The sequence below is a fragment of the Symphodus melops genome (assembly GCF_947650265.1).
Source record: "Symphodus melops genome assembly, chromosome: 1".
Classification (NCBI taxonomy): Eukaryota; Metazoa; Chordata; class Actinopteri; order Labriformes; family Labridae; genus Symphodus; species Symphodus melops.
Genome location: NC_136691.1, coordinates 18,764,072 through 18,788,506, shown reverse-complemented (window position 1 = coordinate 18,788,506; position 24,435 = coordinate 18,764,072). Strand labels below are relative to the sequence as shown.

General features: G+C 42.3%; 4 protein-coding genes and 1 long non-coding RNA gene across 6 annotated transcripts in view; 2 read left to right on the top strand and 3 right to left on the bottom strand.

Moving 5' to 3' along the window:
• Positions 1-24,435, bottom strand: part of LOC306830190 — a 332,171-nt gene that overhangs the window by 164,864 nt on the left and 142,872 nt on the right. The gene's annotated exons all lie outside the window — the stretch shown is intronic.
• pla2g7 (phospholipase A2, group VII (platelet-activating factor acetylhydrolase, plasma)) lies at positions 383-7,556 on the bottom strand. 2 transcript variants are annotated; one of them, XM_079366068.1, is made up of 11 exons: positions 7,223-7,556; positions 6,548-6,679; positions 5,868-6,018; positions 5,326-5,419; positions 5,149-5,217; positions 3,664-3,835; positions 3,235-3,348; positions 2,360-2,451; positions 2,024-2,194; positions 1,769-1,917; positions 383-1,157 (listed from the first exon to the last, which is right to left on the bottom strand). In XM_079366068.1, the coding sequence occupies exons 1-11, from the start codon at positions 7,283-7,285 to the stop codon at positions 1,057-1,059; spliced, it is 1,308 nt and encodes a 435-aa protein (XP_079222194.1). In that variant the 5' UTR covers positions 7,286-7,556; the 3' UTR covers positions 383-1,056. The 2 variants fall into 2 exon arrangements, with proteins under 2 accessions (XP_079222194.1, XP_079222195.1); XM_079366069.1 differs by having other exon boundaries at positions 6,548-6,674.
• ints9 (integrator complex subunit 9) lies at positions 8,522-15,592 on the top strand. The gene is made up of 17 exons (XM_079354972.1): positions 8,522-8,657; positions 9,261-9,388; positions 9,488-9,548; positions 9,630-9,692; positions 10,012-10,151; positions 10,398-10,484; positions 10,576-10,696; positions 10,818-10,952; positions 11,473-11,584; positions 11,716-11,896; positions 12,376-12,436; positions 12,721-12,892; positions 13,007-13,131; positions 14,104-14,271; positions 14,570-14,668; positions 14,786-14,923; positions 15,237-15,592. The coding sequence occupies exons 1-17, from the start codon at positions 8,649-8,651 to the stop codon at positions 15,411-15,413; spliced, it is 1,977 nt and encodes a 658-aa protein (XP_079211098.1). The 5' UTR covers positions 8,522-8,648; the 3' UTR covers positions 15,414-15,592.
• On the bottom strand, positions 15,867-21,631 carry glrx5 (glutaredoxin 5 homolog). Its single transcript, XM_079354994.1, has 2 exons — positions 21,176-21,631; positions 15,867-17,830 (listed from the first exon to the last, which is right to left on the bottom strand). Exons 1-2 carry the CDS (start codon positions 21,471-21,473, stop codon positions 17,658-17,660), a joined length of 471 nt encoding a protein of 156 aa, XP_079211120.1. The 5' UTR covers positions 21,474-21,631; the 3' UTR covers positions 15,867-17,657.
• prkrip1 (PRKR interacting protein 1) lies at positions 21,733-23,423 on the top strand. Its single transcript, XM_079354980.1, has one exon. The coding sequence runs from the start codon at positions 21,872-21,874 to the stop codon at positions 22,439-22,441; it is 570 nt and encodes a 189-aa protein (XP_079211106.1). The 5' UTR covers positions 21,733-21,871; the 3' UTR covers positions 22,442-23,423.

Sequence of the window (24,435 nt, the reverse complement as noted above, 5' to 3'; positions counted from 1 at the left end):
ACTCTTGGAGCCAGCCTAATGCGAACCCTTAACTAGCTGCAGTATTTTGCACTTCTGCTTCATACTTAATATTGCTTGGTATGGAGATTTGCCCTTTGTGACATCACAAAGGTCAGTAACCCCGCTCTCAGGTGGGTGACAGTCCCACAGCTAAGTGTTTGTTCAGCTCTCTGCCTTTTCACTGTAAACAATAGGACATGGTGCAGTAAAGCCAGAGCCACATCCACTTCCAGAGAGGGGGCGTGGTCAAACAGCTTATTTAAACTTAAAGCTACAGACAGAAACAGCCTGTTCTGAGTTTTTGGCAGGGCTGAAATAGAGGGATTATAGACATGTTCAGAGTAGATTCATTACAATGAACTTAAATTAAAATGCCAGTGTGTGTTAGTATACAACCCAGGTTTATTGGATATATGGTGTGTATAAATGGCATATATTTATATATATAAAAGTAGAAGGCTGTCACAGTGACTCAGGATGAACAGTGTTAACACTGAGTTATGGCATGTTTGTTTTTAGTGTTGGAATCCTTTAAAGTAAACTCATTAGCTAAGACGACCATCTATTTAATTTAGTTATACATGTTCATTATCATTGGTAGCTTATAACATAGCTCATTTCCAGCCTATTGGTTGGACATGATTCTCATTCAAGGCCATGTTACATAATCACACAGCAATCATAGTATAACTTGTCTCTGTTGGAAACTCACATCCAAAAGGCCAAAGGAAAATTTGTATGAAATAACGTAATTTCAGTCTGCTAAAATAGAGTCCAAGGAGTTTTCATCAAGGTGATAGTGAGACGGTGAAAAGAAGCATTCAGGCCTCATGAAACGAACATTGATCCACTGATTGTTGTATCTGTCCAGAATGAAAAGTCTGTCCTAATGGTGAGGTAGAGAGGATCTTTTCTTTCCATTACTACATTAAAATATTATCCTCAGTCCTTTCCGAGTGCTGAGTAGACCTGGCCAATCATTCTTGGACTGTTCCACTGAGTCCAACACAGCAGCATATGAAGGCAGATGGCGAGAGTCCTCGGTATCTACTGCACTTATATGGCAGACTGAAGCAAAGTAATATTTGTTCCTTGAATTAGGTTTTCATCTTGCCCGTCAATCAAAGGATCCCACTGGTTAAAGTTTCTCTCCAGGCCTGTAAAAGGCATGACAATGTTCATTCAGGACTGCAGCATAACTCGGGCAGAAAATGTGCATTTCTGTTCTTAACGTGATCCAGAGTGAAAGGCCTTTCAGATGGGACGTGGTGGGCGCTGTAAAGCCACTTCATCGTGTATTGGCTTGCTCTGCACCAGGGCATATCTCTCTGCGCTAAACTGAAAACTTTTTGTACTTTCGCACAGCGCTCCCAGACGTTCACTCTGCATGTCTAATAGGAGAGCAGCTCAGATCACATCAAAAGGCTTCTTACTTTCCTGAGCTCCAGTTTTAAAAGGTCTACCAGCAAAAAAAAAACCCTCCTGGTAACTGTTTGAAACATCTCTCAAAACAGGTGTGTTTAAAACAGAGCAGTTATGTATCGTGCTCATAACGCGGTCGTTTTAGCGCTGCAGCTCAGCGGGATGAGCATAAACTGTCAAGTGCCCGGAGTATTTTTTCTCGTCGACATATCGGCCACGGTGGCAGAAGCTACGTTTTCAAGCCATTTCCCCGTCTATTGTTTCGGTCACCTCGTGTGCACCGCGTCCTATCTGAAAGGCCCTTTATGATGCACTGCAGGAAATATCAGTGCGTTAACATTCATACCTAGATGGCGTTGCAGAAAGGCGAGGGTTGCTTTGTTGCTGAGGTCTAATGCGAGCTCTGGGTCGATCTCTCCCTTCAGCTTCATCAGCTTCCCGATCCAGTTGCCCGTCAGGAAGGTGAAGTCTGGAAAACTCTGGTGGACTGTTCCTCTGAAGGACAACGTCAAGACACATCGGGGAGAAATATGGATCTGACTTCCACACCATCACAAAGACTTATTATGAATCAACTTCATTGCACGACTTTCATTCTTACCTGATAGTGATCATTTTTCTCTGAATGACGGCTGAGTCCAACTTCTTCATGCGGCTGATGTTCCCCGCCCACTGAAACTTCTCAGAGTTGATGAAGAAGATCGGCTGCTTCACCCGGGCAAAAATCTCATCGTCTAAAGGAAACATCCAGGAGTCCAGTGCAATGCCACACCTATAGAGAGGGAAGGTTGTTGTAAAACACGGAAGATAGATAGATCTAAAACTGGGTGTTGAGCTACATTTCACAAGAATGATTTCACTTTGTTTACTGACACAAAAAAAAAAAATGCTGGTTTCCAGCCGAACGGTGAAATGAAGTTGAATATGAATGACATACTTGAATTTAACCTCTTTGCACAGAGCTTCAATCACTGTAGCTCCACCAAAGGAATGTCCCATCACAGCAATCCTACACATATCCATGGTGTTCTGTAGGCCACAGGAAATGAGAACAGATGGTGAAAAACAAAACCACTATAAAAAAAGTCACCCAGGTAAAAGGACAGTTGATGAAATATCTTCTCCTCTTCATCACTTAAACCACTACGCCTTCTGTAATCCTCAGTCGATGGCTCATAGTGGAGTTACAGTATGTATATTGAGTCTCTGTAAATATTATACCGTTGTGGTTTGGATCAGGTCTTCCCAAACTTTTTAATTCGAGACGCCGTAAATAAGGGTGAGGTCAGACTGAGGTCCCACCCCGGTCAGGGGGCTGCGCTCGTCACAGACCTGAGACTTTGAATGACTCTTAAAGAAACACTTTAATGATAATCTATTTGAGGATGTCAGGATGCACTGGAGATACCTAAACTGTAACTGTCGCAAAAAGGTTGTTGTGCTGACACAATAAAGACTGCACAGACGCAAACGTCCTCTGATCAGACGGGAAATCTCGCAAAACCTTCCGGCGTTTCCTCGCCACTACGTCACCTCGCTTTCTGATTGGCTTTGCGTCACAGTCAACATGTGCTCGTTTTCCCCTCGGGGGGACATGATGAGAAATCAGGCCAAAACAATCAAACATGTTGAATAGCCCTGATTTGAGATCGGAGCGGTCCTGACGAGAGCAGTCTGAACACACCACACACGGCAGGATGATCTTAAAATATTATTTAACGATGATCGGGGCGTCCTTAAGATTATCGGAAGGAGAGAATCGGGGCATAATCTGCCTAATTATCCTGCTGTGTGAACCAGCCTTAAGTTTACCTCCAAAGTTGTCCAGTCAAACTTAGTTTGCAACACATTCTGCACGGCTACTCCTGAGTTGATTTCGGCGAGTTTGTCCAGAGCAAGAATACATTCATCTCCTCTCTGTTTGACCTGGGAAAGACAACAAGGATTCATGTGAGTGAGGAGACGGGGAAAAGAAATTACAGCACAATGAAATGGTTGGACATGAATCCAAAACATTGAAATACAGTCTCAACATAATGCAGATTAGTATTTCCTAACAGAGGCAGTATGAGATAGTAAGCAAGAAGGAAGTTACTTATGAGACACAAAAAACACATGACAGGCTGAAGAATTAAGGATGTGGTTTGATTTGATCAACATTAGCATGTTGGTTAGTGAGTCTAAGTTCAGACGTTGCCATTTTGCTGCTGTCAATTTCATCCAGTGCTGTATGCTTCTCACCTGGCTATTTCGGAGCGGGAATTCGCGCTCTCCGTGCCTCAGACTTCTGTAGTACATCCACTCTATAACCAGGTTGTCTTGAGCTGAGGCGGATGTTTTCGGCACATTCTCGTTCGCCTTTTCAGCCTCGGTTTTTTCACGGTAATAATACGTAGCTGACGCTGACTCGTCTCTGAATGCCAAAGAAACGCACAATATTAAATGTTTAAAAGTCACGCGATACAAAATACACTTCCCCATGTTTTTCTAACACTATTTGTTGTCCTTAGTCTGGCTACAAACCCACCCCAATTATAAAAAAAAAAGTCCATCGCCTCCGTCCTTAAAGCTCAGAAAATGTGAGCTCAAACAGGCCATTTCCCTTTATGACATCACAAAGGGAAGTAACCCCTCCCCCAAGTGGGTGACACTCCCACAGCTTGATGTTTGCCTTCTCAGTGTAAACAATGTGGCATAAAGTGAGAAAACCAGAGCCACTCAAGCATGGACACACACAGCTCATTTACATATTTAAAGCTACAGACACAGAAACAGCCTGTTCTGATCAGGGCTGAAATAGAGGGGTTTATAGACGTGATCAAATACAGGATCACAGTGGATTTAGAACAAGAAACTTCACACACATGTTTCGGGGAGCTCTGAGACTTATTTAAACTGGTTGAAAAGGAGGATAATATGTGACCATTAAACTAGTAAAAGACTAGGCTTTTTTCCATTATTTGGTTGTATTTGTAAGTTTCCCCTCAAAATATAATATTGCAAAAGAAAGTTGGACAAAGATGACTCCCATTATGTTAGATGTAAATACTGGGGAAGCATGAGATCACATTTAACATCCTGTTTTGTATTTGGTCAGTGACTAAGCATACTCACTTGGCAGCGTGACAACAATAACACAGCTTGAGCGTCTGGACTGACCTCTGACCATGCAGCACGTGAAACATACTCTGTCCCGTGTCACAGCTCTGAAATACGTCACAGCACACATGCACATGCTGTTTGGCCTTCACCTGGCTGCTAAAATTCAGTGGAATACCACTTCAGTCCACATTGAGCGACAAGCTGAGGCCATTATTCATCTCCATATGGTACCCTTGTCTCTATACTGAAAAGAAATGTGATGACCTGGTTCGTACTATTGTCCAAACACTCTTTCCACCCCTACTCCACAGATAAACAGACAGTAGTTTGCAGGAGGGACTGACCTCTGTTATTGTTTGTTTGGTTATAGTTAAACTATTATTTCCTCCAACCAACACGTGGCATTAGTTTCTAATTTTCAGTGTACCTTTAATGTAAACAAGCCGACAGTTTGATTAGCTACAGACTGAATACATGATAACTTACAATGCCAGCTACATTTGAATCCCTGCCACACAACCAATCTCATTTCTGCTTCCTTTAGGGAGGCTCCATTTATATGTAAAATACATGAATCCAGAAGAACTTAAAGTGGATTTAATGAAGTTATGAATGTACTCGTACCTGTGTTCCACGGACGCCACAATGAAGCCCTGAGAGGCCAGTTCTGCACATATAGCTGAATACAAAGTCCTGAGAAAACATCAAGGAGACATCGATTAGACAGTCACTTTGGCCTCTATGTTGCTGTATATGATGTTTTTTTTCTTTCTTTTTTTTTAAATAAATAAATGTGTATACCTAAAGGCTCCGAGGCCGTGAGAGAAGACAACCACGGGACATTTAACATTTGATTTAAATGGAGCATCAAGGTAGGCTGGGATCTTAAAGGAACCTGTAATGCACAGATCTGAAGCTCAATAACATTATTAAGAAGCATTACAGACATTTTACTGGAGAATGTGAGGACTTTATAGTGCTGATGACTATGACTATCATGTCCACACATTTCTACAGTGTGACAATAAAACCAACTTCCAGAATTAAAGCGGACAAGAGTGTGATTCCTTTGAATCATAGGAGATCTCTTTGCTTGGTGAAAGTCAAACTTATTCTTGTCACAATGTAAAGAACAGATTAATTACATGTCAACATGACATTATAAGGATTCAATTGTTTAGCACAAGCAAAACTCCAAAGCGATCCAGGAGAAAACGTTTAGATCATTTCACAAGTATATTGAAAATGTCATACACAGACAAACCTCACAGGGTAGTATGAAAACGCCTGGATACAAGATGCACATTTACACAAGTAAGAGTACTAATGGGAGGAGAAATTACCAAAGAGGTAGTTGAAAATCTTTTCACTGAGAGACCTGTTGATTTTCATGAAGTCTGCCAGACCGTTAAAATATTCCCTACATGGTACCCAGTCTGGTTTTTCTGCTTTTTCCGTCTCCTGGCAGGGATAGTAGAGCCGGAAGAAGCTTCCCTGTAAACAAGACGGAGTGAGGCGTTAAAGCAGTACAGCGTTCACACTTTGTTTTGTTAAGAAATGACCCATATACCTGTGGGATTACATTTCTTCATACAGATACTGTGTCTATCATGTTGAACTTTGAAACTCTTGTCCTCGATGAGCTGAAGCAAGATTGACCAATAAATGGAAGTGATGAACAACTTTAGCAGCTTTATAGCTGATAAGCTTTCTGCATGGTGCTTCTCTGTACAATAACTAAACATGTTATAGTATCACTGAGGCCAGACAGAAGAGTTATACATCTGAAACAGCTCAAGTCTCCATTACATCTCACATTCATCTCTGTTTTAAGGTATTCTTTCTTTTCTTCAGTATCCCTTTTATTCTTATGTTTCCTTCTTTGGTAAGAAGAGATTGCGTCACACTGCCACTCCTGTATTAAACCTAGAGCAGACTCAGATCCTTATCAAACACTATATATTTAAAGGATTGTTAAACACATCCAAAATGCATCCTGATTAGTTATGTGGCTCAGCTTTACCTTTTCAGTGTGGTCCATCATGAAGTCAGTGCATCCCACAGCATTGGGGCCCTTGGCAGGAGGGATCCCGAGGTGATTACTGCAGGCATGGCCCATAGTGAAGAAACTGAGTGTGTATCCCTCACTGCTGGTCTGTTAAATACCAAGACACTTGTTCCATAAAAATGCAAACATAGTCCCTTTATCGGGATGACTAAGCACTGACAAGGGTGACACTCACTTATTAAGACATGTGGTTTTGTCACGTTGTCATGGCAACACGTTCTACCATAAAGCTAAGTCGAAGCAGTGGATATTGACAAGTCAGCAGGTTATAAATACATGTACGTACAGTATCAAAAAGCTAAAAAAACCCAAACACCTTTTAACTCCGTAAAATGTATAGTGATATCTTTTTTTAAACGTATGGACACGTGTGTGTGTGTGTGTGTGTGTGTGTGTGTGTGTATGCTGACAGTTTTCTACTATAACGTGTAGAAGTGTATAAAGTGTTTATTATGAGCTCTACCATTGTGAAAGCAAATGTAACTAAACGTCATTTTAATTTTTATGGTATAAATATTTTAACTCATTATGATGAGGTGACGTAACTATTTATTTACAGTTAAAATGTAGACTGACTGTTTGAATCTTGGCTGACATTAGAAAAATAAATGTGCGTATCAGTAAACATACCTGTCTTGCCCACTTGTAAATCCGCTTGACTAATATTTGTACAAATCCTCCATGAGACAACATCGACCTCAGTGGACTCAAAGCCTCTGCACTTTCATGTTAGCCGTTAGCCACAAAAAAACACACAGAAATTGAAATATTTTTTTACAAAAAGTCAAAGCCGACTGTAGAGACAGAAGTACCAGAGTTACCACATCAGTTTCGAAACATTCTCACGAAGGCATGGTTTTTTTCTGTCTGAGATAAATGACACAGCTTGAGTAACTTAGGAGTGGTTTGACAGCTGCTGGAAGTGGTGTTTAGCTATCCACCACTAGTTTAGCATGGGCGTGGCTAAGCCACTAGAGTGAATGCTGATTGGTCGGGTCGATGTTTTATCCCTGCCCACTTTTAGCCCTCAGTTTTACCTTCAAGTTATACTCACACCCGCGTGCCATCTTCTAATTAATTAACAAGAATACAATAATACTAATATCTAAGAGTATAATAAACAGTCTTTTTTTTTTAGATGTTTTGGTCGTCTTTATTTAATGATACGTAAACGGTGGGAGAAGTGATGAAATATCAGAAAATTAGTAGTTATCAATAGTTGATTGTGTTCCTGTTTTGTTGTGTGGTTTTTATTTTTCTGCAAGGTGACCTTGAGTGTCATGATAGGCGCCAATACAAAAATATGACATCCAATCTCCCCAGCTAAACTGGTGGTTCTTGAGTAAAATGTCATTTCTCATGTTTTCTTTCACTGTGTTAAAGACGTTAAGACATTTAAGATGGATGTTGACATTAAGAGGAATAGTGTACTGCTGTAATTTTAGAAAGGAAATTATATGCTGTATGTTACAAAACTTTTTTTTTTTTTTCCGGAAAATTCAAAATTCACAAAACAAAATGAGTCCCAACCAACTTTCCTTCACTTCATAAATGAACTGAGACAATATGTTAAATATTAAGAACAAAGCTTTTCAAACATTCATATTATTGAGTGTGTATTATCTTCGTCGTTTTTATACATATACATGCATTTAAATTGTATTTATTTTCTTCTGCGTTCAATGTTTTTTATTTAATATTGTAAAAACTGTTTTAAAAAAGGCATTACAACAAGGACAAGGGTTTGCTATCAAGTCCATTTGTAAATAACAATAATAATAATAATAATAATAATGACAGTGCAGGTGTCTCTTCGCCTGTCAAATAAAAGCGGAAGTAAAGAGGAAGTAAAGCACTGACTGACAGTCGTCTGTGGCCACGTTGCACTTGTTGACAGCAATTATTGATATTTTGAGAGCCATACCAAACCAACACGAGTGTGAAATGTGTGTGGTTGTGACCCTCCACTCCTGTAGGGGGCAGTAATGAGAAAGAAACACAGTGTTAGCAACCTGACCACTTACGGCTAATACGTCTCCTGTAACTTGGCTTGAAAATGAAATTGGTGAGTGGACATGATGTTGGAGATTAAAGTAACACATTCAAGCCAATCTAAATTGAAGAACGCGTCACTAAATCGTAGCGAGTCTGGATGGTAGCTCCGCAGCTGACAGCTCAGTATATCTCAAACACTGGGGCTAACATGAGTGTAGCTAACAGCCTGTGTTTGGAAACTATCAATTAAAACAGTCCAAAACAAGTCACATGTTTAATGTTTGCCAACGGAGCTCTTAAAATAAAACTGACGCACAGGACTGTTTTAAACTGAAGCATCTCGTATCTTATTCATTCTTGTTGTTATTTGCCTCCATCCTTCTTCTTTCATCTCCCTCTATCCTCCTTTTTCAAGCCCAGCACTCCTGTGACTATGTGTGTTCAACCTGAGTCAGGTTCTTCTCGATGTTTAAGTGTTTTCTTTTCTTTGCTAAAGGTTGCTCTTGGTTGTAGGTCAGACGAGTCTTTTACCTGCTCTTTAGTAGAGTGTCTAAATTTTTGTCGCCACACAGATTGATGAACATCTTATTGTACTGTATCTGCACAAAAATTATAGTTGGCACAGCGATGTTTCCTCATGTATCACTGAATACTTTCCTTCCTTATGTTTCAGTACTGTCTGTCAGGTCATCCTACACTGCCCTGCAATGTTCTCAAATTCAAATCCACCACCATTATGCTGGACTGTGGGCTGGACACCACGTCAGTCCTCAACTTCCTACCTCTTCCTCTCGTTCACAGGTCAGTCACAGACATCACCTTTGTTATCGTTGTTATTTTTACCAACAGAGCTTTTGCCTTAAACATGGAGTTATATTTGTAAGCGTTTGTTTCTTTCAGCCCCAGACTCTCCAAGCTGCCAGGTTGGGTCTCTAAGGACGGGACAGTAAACTTAGAAAAGGTACAAGAGAAGTGTTCAACGTGTATCTTCACTAAAGTTTCTCCCTCTGTGAATGTCTAAAGATTCTTCCCTTCTTTCCAGGAGCTGAAAGAGTGTGCAGGAAGAGTGTTTGTAGACTCACAACCAGAGTTCTGTCTGCCCGAGGTAGTCAAATCCACACATCTATTGCATTATGTAGCAAGTTTAGCGAAAGTCTTTTGGCTTTAGACTTAAGTTAAATGCTCTAAAATCACATTTTAGCTGCAGGAAGTTATGCTAGCAGACTGGTAAAATAAAACCAAGAAAGTAGCCTGAAAACAACTTTTATTTCTGTTTATCAGTAATTGTTGTATGATAGTGAACCAGTTGTATTAAATTATATTAAAATGCTTCACTTTATATAAACACACATGCACACACACACACACACACACACACACACATATATATACATATATATTAATCAATAATCTTTACCTCACAGAGAGAACTGCTGGATCTCTCTACTATTGATGTCATCCTGATCTCCAACTACCACTGCATGATGGCCTTACCTTATATTACTGAACACAGCGGCTTCACAGGGACAGTGTACGCCACAGAGCCCACCCTGCAGATCGGCAGGTATGACATCAAACGGGTCAGAATATTGTCTTTGATATCAACTGAAAGGAAAACATGCATCACACCTGTCTCTATGTTGGCAGGGTTTGTTTATACAGATCGTCAGGTCTTCAACAAAGCTTTGAATTAAAATGTGTATTTTTAAGACATCGCAGGACAATAAACATTGTGTTGTGAACCAAAACACATTGTCTTGGGTTTCAGATGATGAATTAATGGATTCTTCTTGTTGTTTTGTTCTCTCAGACTGCTGATGGAGGAGTTAGTGAACTTCATGGAAAGAGTTCCCAAGGCTCAGTCTGCCACCTGCTGGAAAAATAAGGAAATACAGAGGTGTGTAACGTGTTGAGAAATCAACCGATGCCAATTCACATAATGCACATGAAACTATAAGATGTGAAAGAATGTGTGTTTCTACATGAAGGATGCTCCCTGGTCCACTAAAGGATGCAGTAGAAGTGTGGACATGGAAGCGAAGCTACAGCATGCAGGAAGTCAACTCTGCACTGAGCAAAGTGCAGCTTGTGGGTTATTCACAGAAAGTGGTAAGAACAGACACGTCAGGCTTCACTTGATCCAACCCATCAGACTTTACGCTTTGATGGATGTATGTTCGACTTAATTAGCTCCCTCTATTCTTCCTCCGATTCATTTTTCTTTCTCCAGGAGTTGTTTGGAGCTGTACAGGTCTCCCCCTTAAGCTCTGGTTACTCATTAGGCAGCTCCAACTGGATCATCCAATCTCACCATGAGAAAGTTGCTTACGTGTCAGGTTCATCCCTCCTCACCACACATCCACAGGTAGGTCAGCAGGCTTTCAGCCACATGTTGTTACACACGTGGGCAGAGGCAAACTTGCAGGAAGTGTCGAGGAAATGATCAAGACTTGACTCCACACAATCAGACTCCTTAGACTCAGATGGCTCACGTTGATGAAAGTTTATACATCAGATTAGAAGGCCCACTCTTTGAGACATGATTCAACATCACGCTTGTGGTTCAGTGTGCTGCTCAAACATAACTGCCTGACACTTCCAAAGGCTCTGCATATATTCAAAAAGATATGATTGTCAGGGTCATGTCTCATTGACCCACCTAGAATAATCAGTGACATCAAGCAGCCTTTAGTGAACAACAAGTTCTCCCAAACATCCTGCAGATATCAGGAAGAGCTGCTGGCTCTCGTCAAGCTGAACTGTGTCAGGTCTGACTGACATCAGCAACAGTGAATTAACATTACACATTAACTAAGTCATTGCAGAATTTCGATGACAGGAAGTGAGGTAAATATTTAGCGTTTGTGATCTTCTCTTCTCTTAAGCCCATGGACCAGAGCTCCCTGAAGAACAGCGATGTTTTAATTCTGACAGGCCTCACACAGATGCCCACAGCCAACCCAGACGGCATGCTGGGAGAGTTCTGCAGCAACCTAGGTAGGGTCAAATTCACTGAACAGGGTGAACAGACGGTCGGACAGTTTTTCCATTTTGAAATACGTCCATGCACTCTTCCATCTTTGTTTTAAAGTCTTTTTAATGTCACTGTTATTGATCCGTGCCTGTAGCCATGACGATTCGAGCAGGAGGCAATGTGCTCGTGCCGTGCTACTCGTCGGGGGTGATATACGACCTGCTGGAGTGTCTGTACCAGTTCATCGACAGCGCCAACCTGGGCACCACACCCTTCTACTTCATCTCACCTGTCGCAAACAGCTCGCTGGAGTTCTCTCAGATCTTTGCTGAGTGGTGAGGAACTATTCGTCATGTTTTTAGTAACCGCTTGTTTTCTAAAAACACGATGTGTGAAAAGGTGTCTGTTTGGTTCCATTTAGTTCAGCTTCTCTGTCCGTTGGTAATATTCACCTGTTTTAATGTCTTAGTTCACATATTAACAAGTAAAAACGTATATAAAACATTCAATGATATGTCACCATGTACTTTTTTTAAACCCTGCAGAAGCTAAACCTCGAGTGAATTATTGAACTCAATCATTTGCTGTTTGTAAGCGCAGCATTTCTGTGTCTGCTGGTTGAAATGGTTAAAACTACAGTATTTAGATGTTTGTGTTTCCTCGTGATTAAAGCGTTGTCTTGTCTACCATACTGGTAAACAGGGCGTGTTTACAGTGTTGCTTAAGGTCAAAGGTCACCTGATACAGTGCTTGTTTGTCCACGATCATTCTCAGATATTCTCTTCAGATGTCCTTTTTATGGTTTTTATTTCAGGCTTTGCCACAACAAGCAATCCAAGGTTTACCTTCCAGAGCCTCCGTTCCCTCATGCAGAGGTGAGTCCTGCCACTGCTGCTCACTATTTCAGAGATCGACCGTTAAAGCCTGTAAAAGCTGGCAGAGACCACGTGAAGTTACATTTAGTACAACATGGTAAACACTCCTCCACTGTGACCGCAGTTTACATTTAGGACTGGTGTATTATATTATAAAACCAGGACACCATTTATAGTCTATGAGTAAGAGGATTGATTAGGAAAGTCAGGGTCTCCACATCCTCTACGTTCTGCACTAACGCCACGCAGAATCCTCCCTAACGTTGCCTGAATCTTGGTTTCAGTTGATCCAAACCAACAAGCTGAAGCACTACCCCAGCATTCATGGAGACTTCAGCACTGACTTCAGACAGCCCTGCGTGGTTTTCACCGGGCACCCGTCTCTTCGCTTCGGGGACGTGGTTCACTTCATGGAGCTGTGGGGGAAATCCAGCCTCAACACCATCATCTTCACTGGTGACTAGATCACGAGCACTCCGGCTTCATACACATGAAGAGATGAAATCTATTACTCCTGTTATTATAAAGTTGTGCTTTGCTTCTGAATATACTGCTCTTATTTCTCACCAGAGCCAGACTTCTCCTACCTGGATGCCTTAGCTCCTTATCAGCCGCTGGCTATGAAGTGTGTCTACTGTCCCATTGACACGCGGCTCAACTTCCACCAAGTATCAAAGCTGCTCAAAGAAGTCCAGGTACTGTAGCGCCCACACAGGATGGTCATGATGCTTGTTCTTCATGTAGTTGTCTCTTTTTATAGAGACTAGAAATGTACTGTTGGCTTTCATAAGAAAAAGAGTTTATAGAGGACAAAATGTGTTTGCTTTGATCTGTAGCTCAGCATCATTGTGAATGAAGGAAACCTCAGTGATTTTTGAGGCTTAAATAAAGGATGGCTGTCCCAGAAGCCATTTAGTTAACATTAAACTGTAGAAGTTATAGAACAAGCAAATAATGGTCTCGTCGGCACCAGTCCTAAATAATAAGTAGACCTTCAGATACTTGTGTTCTGTCATCTGGGGATCATTTGTCATTCAACTAAATGTCTGCTGTGCATATAAGTGAATATTATCAATCGCCTCTCAGATGGTCAGACAATCACTTACTGCTACATTTACTTGTTACTGAAATGTCACACTAAACGTTACTAAACATTTAGTGTGGCAGATGGTAAACATTTGAGATAGAATTAAAAACTTCCTGGTCAATTTATAAAGTTTTCTGCATAATGTTTCTCAAAAGTGACTACCTTTAAATTAGACTACACTAGACTATCTCTAATCTTTGTTAGACTATCTCTAATTTTTGTTCAGCTATCTCTAATCTCAGGTTCAGGTAACTATAATTGTACCCGTAGGTAGATTTGGTTGCAGGGAGAGTCACGTCATACAACACAGACGATACATAAATACACAGATCTTATTGACTATCTCTAATCTTTGTTTGATTATCTCTAATCTCTGTAATGTTCGTTCGACTGTCTGAGCCATTAAATTGTCCATATTGATGCTCATCATACGAGTGATTTTAACCAGAAGAGTTGGAGGCTCTTTCCCAGTTTTTCATACCCACATCGCCTCGCTAATTCTGGAACATTTTATCCAAATCAAAGTCATATATGTCAAAGCTCTGTGTCCACGTCATGTCCTGTCTTTCCCTCCCTGCAGCCCCTCCATGTGGTGTGTCCAGAGCAGTACACGCAGCCCCCAATGACCCAGTCCCACCGCTCAGATCTGATGCTGGAGCTGCAGCCTCCTCCTATGCCTTACAAACGCTGCTCTGTGCTCAACCTGCCATTCAGACGCCGCTATGAACGTATCTACATACTGCCAGAGGTGAGCACACAGGAGCAGGACCTACTGCAGCCTGAAGTCTTGGAAATGAATACGATCTCCTTCAACTTGTCTGATAAGTAGGGACAAGATAGACGGAGATGACAAAGTTGAATAAAAGAAAATCAGTACATTTTGAAACAGGTGGTGAGAGCATGTTTTAAACTCTCTCCAGTGTTGGTACAAACCAGGACAAAAGCTGAGAATGAAAGAGTGAGATGCATTATGGGGATGTTTGAACTCCTGTCAGAGAACAGGTGGAACATCTTCAAGTCTAAACGTCAGATTCTTCTCTTTCAAGTTGGCCAACTCTCTGGTGCCCTCTGAGATTAAACCTGGCATCTCACTGGCAACTGTGTCTGCAGTGCTGCACTCCAAAGACAACAAACACACACTGCAGGTGAGTGTGTGTCCGTCACTCATGTTCATATGATTTGGTAGCATTCATATATAAAAATGAAAGTGTGGTTTCCATTGTTCATGTAACAATTTAACTCTCCCTCATCTGTGTTTCCAGTCGGTGCCCAAACCTCCTCCAGTGGCCCCGAGCAAGAAGAGGAAGCGGGTCATCGAAGAGCCTCCAGTCGCTCTGGCCCCGAAACCTCTGCTGAGTGGAGCTGTGCCGCTGGAAGCGTTCCTCTCCACGTTGCAAAAGGTAGGAAGTCTGCAGACGCCTTTCGTGAGCAGGCTTCAGCACTTTTGAGTAGATTTATTTTTACTTTTCCCATCCCCCCTGATTTGCTGTTGCTTTTTATGACTTAATCTCGTCAGCGCTGATTACAGTCTCCTCATGAAAAGCGTTGACAGGATTTGTAGTTTATAGTTGCAGAAGCCCATGATTTAAGCTCAATAGATAAAAGGATACAACAATATTTTTTATCCATGTATTTTTGAAGCCATGAACGAGTGACACAAAGGGAAAAAGAACTTAATAAAAACGGTTCTGTGCATCTTTCTCCCCTGCTCAGCATGGTATTACAGAGGTGAAGGTGGAGGAGACGGCAGACGGACACATTCTGCACCTTCAGGCGGAAGACACGCTGATTCAGCTGGAGGAGGACGGGACACACATCGTCTGTGACAACAACGAGCCGCTGCGCACAACACTGCGAGACTTGGTGCTCCGCTTCCTGCAGAAACTCTGACCTGAATCCCCTTCACACCTTGTTTGTTTTTTTTTAAATATCTCTGTTTATTGAACTGCCAGATGATGTGAGAGACAGAGGACATGAGCAGCACACTCACACTCAGCCACATCTGACAGTGTTACTGCTGTGTGTAGAAATATTTTGTAAAATATTTTGTATTAAAACATTTCACTCTCTTTGCAAGTCTCTTTACTGCTACTTCTAATGATGTAAAACATCAACACAGTCAGAAGACTTTAGAAGTGAAACTGAAAGCTGCTCTCGCTCATCTCAGAAGAAAGTGACAGACATCTGGCAAACAAACTGAATGTCCAGTGATCTGATCCCTGCTTACAGTGAATCAAGAATTCCTGTCATTCTGTGATCACGAATACATCACGATACATTGTACTGTTGGCTGAGCTCAGTCGTGATTGCCATAGCAACAGAAGAAGAAAAATAACATCCAGCTTGTGTCACAAAATATTTAATTGGTGCAGGGTTTACATGTGGCTAATAATATGCTTTCAATGTACAATACTTTACAGTGTACTACATGATCATTGCTTTCATAATACAGCTGTGTGCAGCAGGAAGAAAACCTAGGATTCAGAAACATCAAAGTCACTGAGGCTCATTGAGAAACTTCAAAAACAGAAAACGCTCCTCGACCTACAAAAACGGACAAATCAAGAACCAATTCAGAGAGACTGAGACGGACGCAACAAACATGAAAAATTACTGCTAGTCTGTTTGTCCAGATTCGCTGCAAATCAGTCGTCTTGAGAGAGAGAGGTAACAAGGTGAGTTTGTTGCGTTTCAGCGAGTGAAGACAAAATCACGAGGACACACTTCGTATGGGTTTGTGACAGGGAGAGAAAAATAAGGGACACTGCTAATGTGTTTCATCAGGTCTGTCAATTCAAAGCCTGATCCAAAGACAACTGGACTCAGTTGAAAACTAAGTCCAGTTGGCTCCGGATCAAGCTTCAAATCCTGACCTGAGCTGGATGACTGAGAAGCGAGCAGAGAGACGCAACAGTCCAAAACCACTAACTCTTTGTTGGATAGACCACATGTGAGCTTTAATGTACAAACAGCAGTATTATCCCCTCTGCTTAAAGTCACAGGCAGTGCATTTGAGTTTCTAGTATGAGGACACATGTTCACATCCTGAGGCTCATTTGGTCTCACACAGCGAGAGAGAGAGAGAGAGAGAGAGAGAGAGAGAGAGAGAGAGAGAGAGAGAGAGAGAGAGAGAGAGAGAGAGAGAGAGAGAGAGAGAGAGAGAGAGAGAGAGAGAGAGAGAGAGAGAGAGAGAGAGAGAGAGAGAGAGAGAGAGAGAGAGAGAGAGAGAGAAGGGTGACCAGGAGATGTAGCAGGACTGTTAGGAAGGAACCATGACAGTGTTACCTAATCAAAAACCCAGAGAGGAGACCTTTAAGGTCTCCGTTTGGCAGTAGAAGTTCAGCCTTCTATGTGAATAAGTTCACTAACAGTGCTGACAGTTGGATGATCATCTCTGGAGCATTTCAAACTGTAACTATAGTGATTAGAGCGAGCAGGAATCAGATGAAAAGTGGAACAATATGAAAACCCTTTTCTAATGCTAGAGGAGGAGTGTAAAAATCAGAGTCCTGCAAGTGTCACTAAAAAGGAAATGAAAGCTGGTTTTAGTCAGTAAATGATGTATGAAACTGATCAAAGTGACTGCGTGTTGTGTGAAGGATGTTGAGGATGATGAAACCCGGCGAAGAGAGAAGACAGCACAGATAGAAAGCAGCAGCTAACGGAGGCTGAAATGACCGACACAGAATGTGTTTGATAAATGTTGTTAGCTTAGTGATATCTTCTTAGACGCTATATGCCAGGCTTGTTTTTAGCAACTTGCATCTGTATCCCCAAAATAGAAAAACCATGCTGTTTGCAGATGTAAAGAGAAGACGTGACACCTTGATATGAGTCGGGTAAGAAAGATTTTGGATCTCTGTGCAGACACTGTCAGATATTTTCCTCTAGAGTCCGTGCTGCAAAGTAAAGCAGTGCAGCGCTGTTGTGACGTTTCAACCATGATGCAGCTGCTGCTTGTTGGAGCTTTCACCTGCACTCTTGCCGTGCCGTGTTTGCCCGAGGGGTGAGTCCGTTTTGCCCTGACTACCTTAAGAGTTGATTTTACTGGGATCATCTGAGGGGGGGGGGGGATTTAACCTGATACATGTGGGTCCTCTGTCTCGTCAGTGGTTTGGACTTTATCCTCTTCCTCTACTTGGATTCTTTCTCAGCGTTAAGCAGTGCAGAGCTGATGCCCAGCTTCTGGAGCTCCTCCACCAGGTCTCCATTCTGGTGCATCTGGAGCAGGATGTCACAGCCGCCAACAAACTCTCCGTTGAAGTATACCTGGGGGATCGTGGGCCAGTTGGAGAAGTCCTTGACTCCTGTGGAAGGCGAAAGGCATTTATGTCAGAGTCGTAAATACACTCAAACCGGACAGGATCAGGTGTCACGCTCAGAAGATCACAAGAGGAGTGCAAAGGACTGCAGCGGTAAGAGATCCTCACTAAATATTAAATCAGATCCATTCACATCAAAGTGTAACTGAAGACAATATCACACACTGTCAGTGGCAAAGACAACTAAAGAAATTTAAATAGGCACGTATGTGACCCAAAACTGTGATGCCGATATCTTTCTATGTTCAATCTGTAGAGGTTATGCATGTGACGATTCATGCTAAAACTGTGATAAATCCATTTGAAGGCGTCACATCGGTACTCTGAAAGAAGAAAGAAAATAACATGGCGAGCATCAGCAGCTGTAGAGCAAGAGTTTAAAAGTTGAGGACGCACCACCGTCTGTGAGCGAGAGGGCTGGACTCAATTTGGCCTCCCCGAGACAGAAAACAAAAGAGGTGAGGAGGTAACAGATGAGATAAAAAAAACTGTGTGCAGATATTAGAAGACAGGGAACCACACAAACAGCACAACCAACATGATGCAGCGTTTCATCCACAGCACAATGAGAAGCTCCAATCACCTCCCCTTGTTGAGAAAAAAACCCCATTAAAACCACATTGACCATCAGCAGGTTAGCAGCCCATAAAGGAATCTGTTTCACTCATCATTTGTCTTCAGTCTCATTTTGTAAAATAAACCATGAGAGAATCGTATGGTGAGTTAAATGAATCGTTACATCCCTCGTGGAGATCAATATAGACATGAATGTCGTGCCTTGATCTATCAAATGTAGTAATCAAACACTAGGAAAAGATATACAGTTGAATAAAGACAGAATGATCACGTCACTGAGAAGTAACTGCACATGTACCTGCATCACTGCTTCACACGCTGGTGAGTGATACTTGTTGTAATCCATGTAGCGCCCTCTGCTGGTGACATCAGAAACAGAACCGCTAGTCTCATACAGTAATATTAAATATTATTTGACTGGTTAATAAGTCCAGTAATCAGCACATAACCGAGATAAAATTAGCCAAAACGGATTGTCACTGGATATAATATTATCGGCCGATATTATTGGCAAGCGGAGAAATCGGTCAGGCTCTTATTAAAATCAATAATTCCATGGGATTATACCACACAAACACTTACTCTAATCCCAACATGCTGTGATCCTCCAGACCAGAGAGTGATGGTATGATCTCATACATGTGGATATCCCCGCTAGTTATCAGTGAACTTTTAATATCTGTTCATCTCCCCCCCCCTCCCCCCTTACTAACAGTACTTAGCATGATGTAAACAGAGGAAATGAGGATTCTGCATCAGCTGAGACACAGAGCTCAGAGTGTTTATCCAGACTGTTCAGTCTCTGAGGAAACTCACATAAGTACGACTTATAAACACATTGAATCATGTGTTGATATAGTCAATGTGTTTGTACAACTCACTGATAGACTGTTGGCCTGTTTATAACTTTCCTTAACATTAATGTATGAGAGGAACGTATAACGTGAATAAGGGTGCCGTTTTCACTTCAAATGAAAAAATAGGTGTAAAAACAAGACACTGCACACTGACAGGAGAACGTTCTGTTAGCAGCCTCTGTTCTTGCTCTCATCTGAACAACAGGGATTTGTTCAGAGACGGGGCAGACCCGATGTAATGTCGGGTCCCATGTCGATGTCATTTTAAGTACTGGATATCAGACTGAGCCACGTCACGGATCATCGGGCACTTCAAACAGTCAGACTCAACTGCAGGAGGCGGCCACAAATCGTCTCCATGGCGACGTTCAGACGAGATGGAACAGCTCCTTCTCTCTTCTACTCCCAGGTTTAAAAGATTTAATTTGAAAAACCTGACCTGCTGCTGCTTCCTGTTTGGATGTAAGCCAGTAAATGTCTAATATTGGCACATCTTTAATCTTTACTACAGCACTTCTTGTTTTTCAATTATTGAGTGGATGTATAAACAACTCTTTCAGACGTACTTCACTAGTCTCTGCTTTTATTTCAAAAATACACTTTTTTACCCGTCCTTGTTCATGGCTTTGTTCTGTACACAAGTCCTCATATGCTAGACACAGTGCATCATGGGGCACTGAGGCTGATAACAAGCTGTGGTTTTCTTCCTCATCGTTGCACTTCCACATGTACTTAAAGCAGTTGAATTAACTGCTTTAAGTACACGTGGGCTCGTACATCATCTGTACGTCTTTATTTACAAATCCCCTCGAGGACTGATTCTGAACGAGCTTTGTTTGTTTCTGCACAGTTCACTCAGAACACCTTTCAGTCTGACTTTAAACGAAGGTAAGAGGTTGTACTACATGAACTGCCTTCTCTTTCCTGTTCTCTGCTGACTCCTCAAGCTGTCAGCAGCCGCAGCCTTCCATCTCAAGGACTCATGTGCGTCAGTGTGTTTGCCGCAGCGTCATCTTACACCAGAGGGTTTAGTCGCCTAGGTTCACTTTAAAAAGCAAGATAAAGGATCATTTGGCATGTTTGTGTTTCTCTGCTTAAAGCTTCTGATGTAATATTTGTTCATTGTCTGACTTTGCTCTTTGTCTGAAACGTTCATGCCGCTGTCTTGGCTCAGACTCTCTTAAAAAAAAGAAATCTTTTATCTCTATGAGAATCATTTCCTCATAAAATGAAGTTACCCTGAGTGTTTTTAAAGCCTTGTTGAAGTCTTGAATCCAAACGACGTCTGTGCTCCTCTTTTAGCCGATGATCTGACGTGTTGTGTATGAGTTTGGGTGTTTTTTTTGTTGTTGAAACTGAGTTGCTGCTCTTCCACATACCATGACTCGGCGTTAATCTTCTGTTTCATACCTCAAGTGACAAAACCTCACCAAAGGGCCCTGATGACGTTTTTTCAACAAAAAAAACACAAAAAAACTTCCTTGTTCCTTAACCTATGTGCCACCATCATGGGAACACAAAAACACAGGAGACTTGAAGCTATAGTAGCAGTAAATGTCAGATACTGACGGTGTCATGTGTTAGTGGAGCACCACACCCTGTGGTCCTGCTGCACAGCACTGATAAACACAAAACACTCAGGAGACCCCAGAAGTGGTTGAGATGGTCGTTGACAGGAGAGTCAGATATAATCCAGGTGTGAATGTACTGAAAGAAACAGCTTGTGAAAAAACAAGGACAGCTAAGAGTAATAATCACACAAGCAAACTGTCTCGTGACATTTTCATGGTCCATTTTGAAGAAGGCAAGACGAAACATACAGACGAACAGAGTTTATCTGACAGGTGACAACTTGTTGCAGTGTTGTCCCAAACACAGTTCACCTGAGTTCACTGACCTTGTCTCAGGTCCTGGTCCTCCAGCACGTTGTACGCAGCGTACTCGTCTACCCCATGCATCCGAAGGATTTGGACCACTGCATTACTGAAACCACACATGGGCTGAGCCGGCGTCCCCTTCATAAACACCACCACTTTGTCCTTCTTCACCATCTCACCAAGGTCTTTCGTGAGGTCCGCCGACGCACACAGGAACCGGGTCGGGGCCGACCAGGCTCGTCCGTCGGCTTGTCTGGGCAGGTAGGCGTGCGTCCCGGAACGCAGACACCTGGCAGTGACTTTAATTAAAGTATTCATAGTCTTTGGTCTGTGTTACCTTTAAACGAGGAGGAGAAATGTGGCAGAAAGTGACCAGCCGGCACTGTACGAGGGAGAGTGAATGTAGTGCGTCAACACACTTGGCGAGGAGAGGCGGGACTTGAAAGGTGATTGGCTAACGCAAGTCTCAAAGTGAATGCTATTGGTACAGCTGTACGTCAATTACAACGGTTAATAAAGAAACAGTGACGACTTCGTGAAAATAAAAATAATATTGTCGCAAATGTCCCTGTCGCATTTGTCCAGGTGTTGGGAAAAGCAACCACAAGAACGTTAAACCAAAAATATAAACATTAATCGCTGGTTACAAAAGCCCTTAAGTACTTCCGGGGCGACCTTTGCAAACAGGAAAAGGACCAACAGCGATAGTTTGAAAGATGGCGGCGCACGAACAGAGGAACAACAAGCCGAAGAAAACAGGAGGGAAAGAGGCTCAGCCTCTGATAATAGCCAAAACTCCTGCGGAGGAGCAGCGTCTGAGGTTGGAGAGGTTGATGCGGAACCCGGACAAGCTAGCTCCCATCCCGGACCGGCCTAAGGAGTGGAACCCGCGGGCCCCCCCGGAGTTCGTCCGGGACGTGATGGGCTCCAGCGCCGGGGCGGGCAGCGGCGAGTTTCACGTCTACCGGCACCTCCGCCGCAGAGAGTACCAAAGGCAGGACTTTCTGGACAAGATGTCGGAGAAGGTGAACGAGGACGTGGAGTACCTGGATAAGGTGGAGCTGAACAAACAGGCGGCCGACGAGAGGACCGCCAAGCGCAGGAAGAAGCGGGACAAGCTGAAGCAGAAGAAGCTGATGGCCAAGATGGCCAAACTGGAGGCCAAAAACAAGACTGAAGACGAGGCCACCAAAAGCTCGGAGAGCAGCGATGAGGAGGAGGGAGATAAGGAGAGAGAGGCTGAAGATGATGCCGAGGCTCCAAGCTTCATCATGGGGAGGAAATAACATCTGTCCTCTGCAGGCTGATCTACACCCATAGACTGTAAAAATAATAATAAATATACACCCACTGCAGAGTCAGGACACTGCTCGTTCTTACACTGTGTGTGCATGGTTATAAGGCCATGAGGAGGTGCACACAATAACCTTAACAACCAGAGGAGGCCAAACTATTGGGGACCAGTTGAAGAGCCCAGTACCAGACCATCAGCCTTCTGCAGGACTACTAAAGAAACAGAACATGCTGATGGTCTGCCTGTTTGACAGGCAGGAGACTCGCTGGACCATTTTAAGCATACTGAAGTCAAACTGCAGTTTGGGAAAGCAACAAAGATGCTGAGATGCCTATTTTTCTTAGATTTGTGAGACTGATGTGTGTATGTGGTTTCCATGTGTAAACATCAGGCCAGCTGTGCTGTTGTCTTCAGGAGCTGTTTGAGAGTTTGCCTCATTCTTTACTATGATTTCTGATATTAAATTTGTTTGGAAATTTTCTACATTTTACTGAAATTTTCTCTATGCTTTGAATTAAAACATAATAAAAATTTTTTTTTTGATTGAACCATGTGCACTTGTTTGTTTTGAAGTTAATTCACATGTATGATATGAGTAAATGAGGATGTTTGTTTTTTGATGTCATGTGTTGAGGAGTGCATGTCTGTATGAATGATCTAACTGTTGCAGCCTTGTGAAGTTGCTCCTTGCAACAGTTATTGCTTGTGAGTTCAACAAGGATGCAGAAAGTATCTCAAAGAATGAAAAGGCGTGACTTCTAGAGGTTCAGGAGTTTCACGTGCGATGTTCCTTGGACACAGTCCTGCTTTCCACGGAGGTGATGGGCTCGTCCTGTGTCCTTCACCTTTCTTGAGGCAGGTAGAGAAAAGTACTCGACAGCACGATATTGTTTGCCACAGGAGAGATTTCCTGTCAGACACTTTCAGCTGTCACATTTTCTTTACATGCAGAAATAAAGTGCATTTTTCAGAAACCTCTAGACTTTCTTCATATTTTTGGGAATTAAATTGACACGAGGGACAACTTGACTGTGCCACACTGAATATGGTAACCTTTTTTTTGCTCTTAAATATTTTATTGCACTTAAAAAACAAAACAAACCAATGAAAGAAACAGACGGATCATATAAAGTTAATTATAAAAAATATATATCTTTTGAAATAAATGTGCTGGAGGAGCCCACAAATATTCTGCATATTGAAAGCATGTTCAAAGTGTAGAACATACTGGCCGTACCATCTCTGATCATGTTCCTGTTGCAGGATATTTAAATCAAGCACACCCTGCTGCTCAATTAGGATTTTTTCCTTATTTCCTGCTGCTTTGTCTTATTGGCTTATCTCAAATTCCCATTTCAGCTCACTCATAGATTTCAGGGGTTTTGCGTACTTGTGAAAGCAGAAAGTGATGTCAAAGTGATTTCCAGTCTGAACTCTACTCGACAGCTGCCGATATGGGTATTAAACATAACTGTCCAGAAAATGGGGTATCTGATTGCTGACAGTCTGTTTGTTTTAGTGCACGAGTGTCAAACTCCAGTCCTGGTGGACCGGCTTCCTCAGACTGTCAGATGTCTCCCTGCTCCAACGCAGCTGAATCCAATGAGCGACCTGTTATCAGGCTTTTGCAGAGCTTGATGACAACACATTGGTGTAAAGCAGGTGTGTTGGAGCAGGGAGACGTCTAAAAGTCTCCGGTATCTGGCCCGGGAGGACTGGAGTTGGACACGCCTGCTGTTGTGTGTCACAAAGAGACTCATTTCAGAGCAACTTTTCATGTCATGCGTTGTCACAATAACAAAGGCTACTGACAATGTAATCATAAATCAGTCAAAGCATGTCTCTGTATGTTTTATCATATCATCAGAGGCTTAGCTCTCCTATCAAAAAGCATCACTATATAACAGCAAACCCTATATACACCAGAAAGAATGGGAGTCACATACAGGCAGGGTTTAATATTTGTAAAACTAAATCTCTACAAAG

Coding starts and splice junctions, on each gene's coding strand:
- pla2g7 (XM_079366068.1), bottom strand. CDS start 7,285: ATGTTGTCTCATGGAGGATTTGTACAAATATTAGTCAAGCGGATTTAC. Junction 6,680..7,222: donor TTTACAAGTGGGCAAGACAG/GTATGTTTACTG, acceptor GGTATTTAACAG/ACCAGCAGTGAGGGATACAC. Junction 1,918..2,023: donor AGAAAAATGATCACTATCAG/GTAAGAATGAAA, acceptor GTTGTCCTTCAG/AGGAACAGTCCACCAGAGTT.
- ints9 (XM_079354972.1), top strand. Junction 11,585..11,715: donor AGAGTTCTGCAGCAACCTAG/GTAGGGTCAAAT, acceptor CCGTGCCTGTAG/CCATGACGATTCGAGCAGGA. Junction 14,669..14,785: donor ACAACAAACACACACTGCAG/GTGAGTGTGTGT, acceptor CTGTGTTTCCAG/TCGGTGCCCAAACCTCCTCC.
- glrx5 (XM_079354994.1), bottom strand. CDS start 21,473: ATGAATACTTTAATTAAAGTCACTGCCAGGTGTCTGCGTTCCGGGACG. Junction 17,831..21,175: donor GGACCAGGACCTGAGACAAG/GTCAGTGAACTC, acceptor CGCCTTCCACAG/GAGTCAAGGACTTCTCCAAC.
- prkrip1 (XM_079354980.1), top strand. CDS start 21,872: ATGGCGGCGCACGAACAGAGGAACAACAAGCCGAAGAAAACAGGAGGG.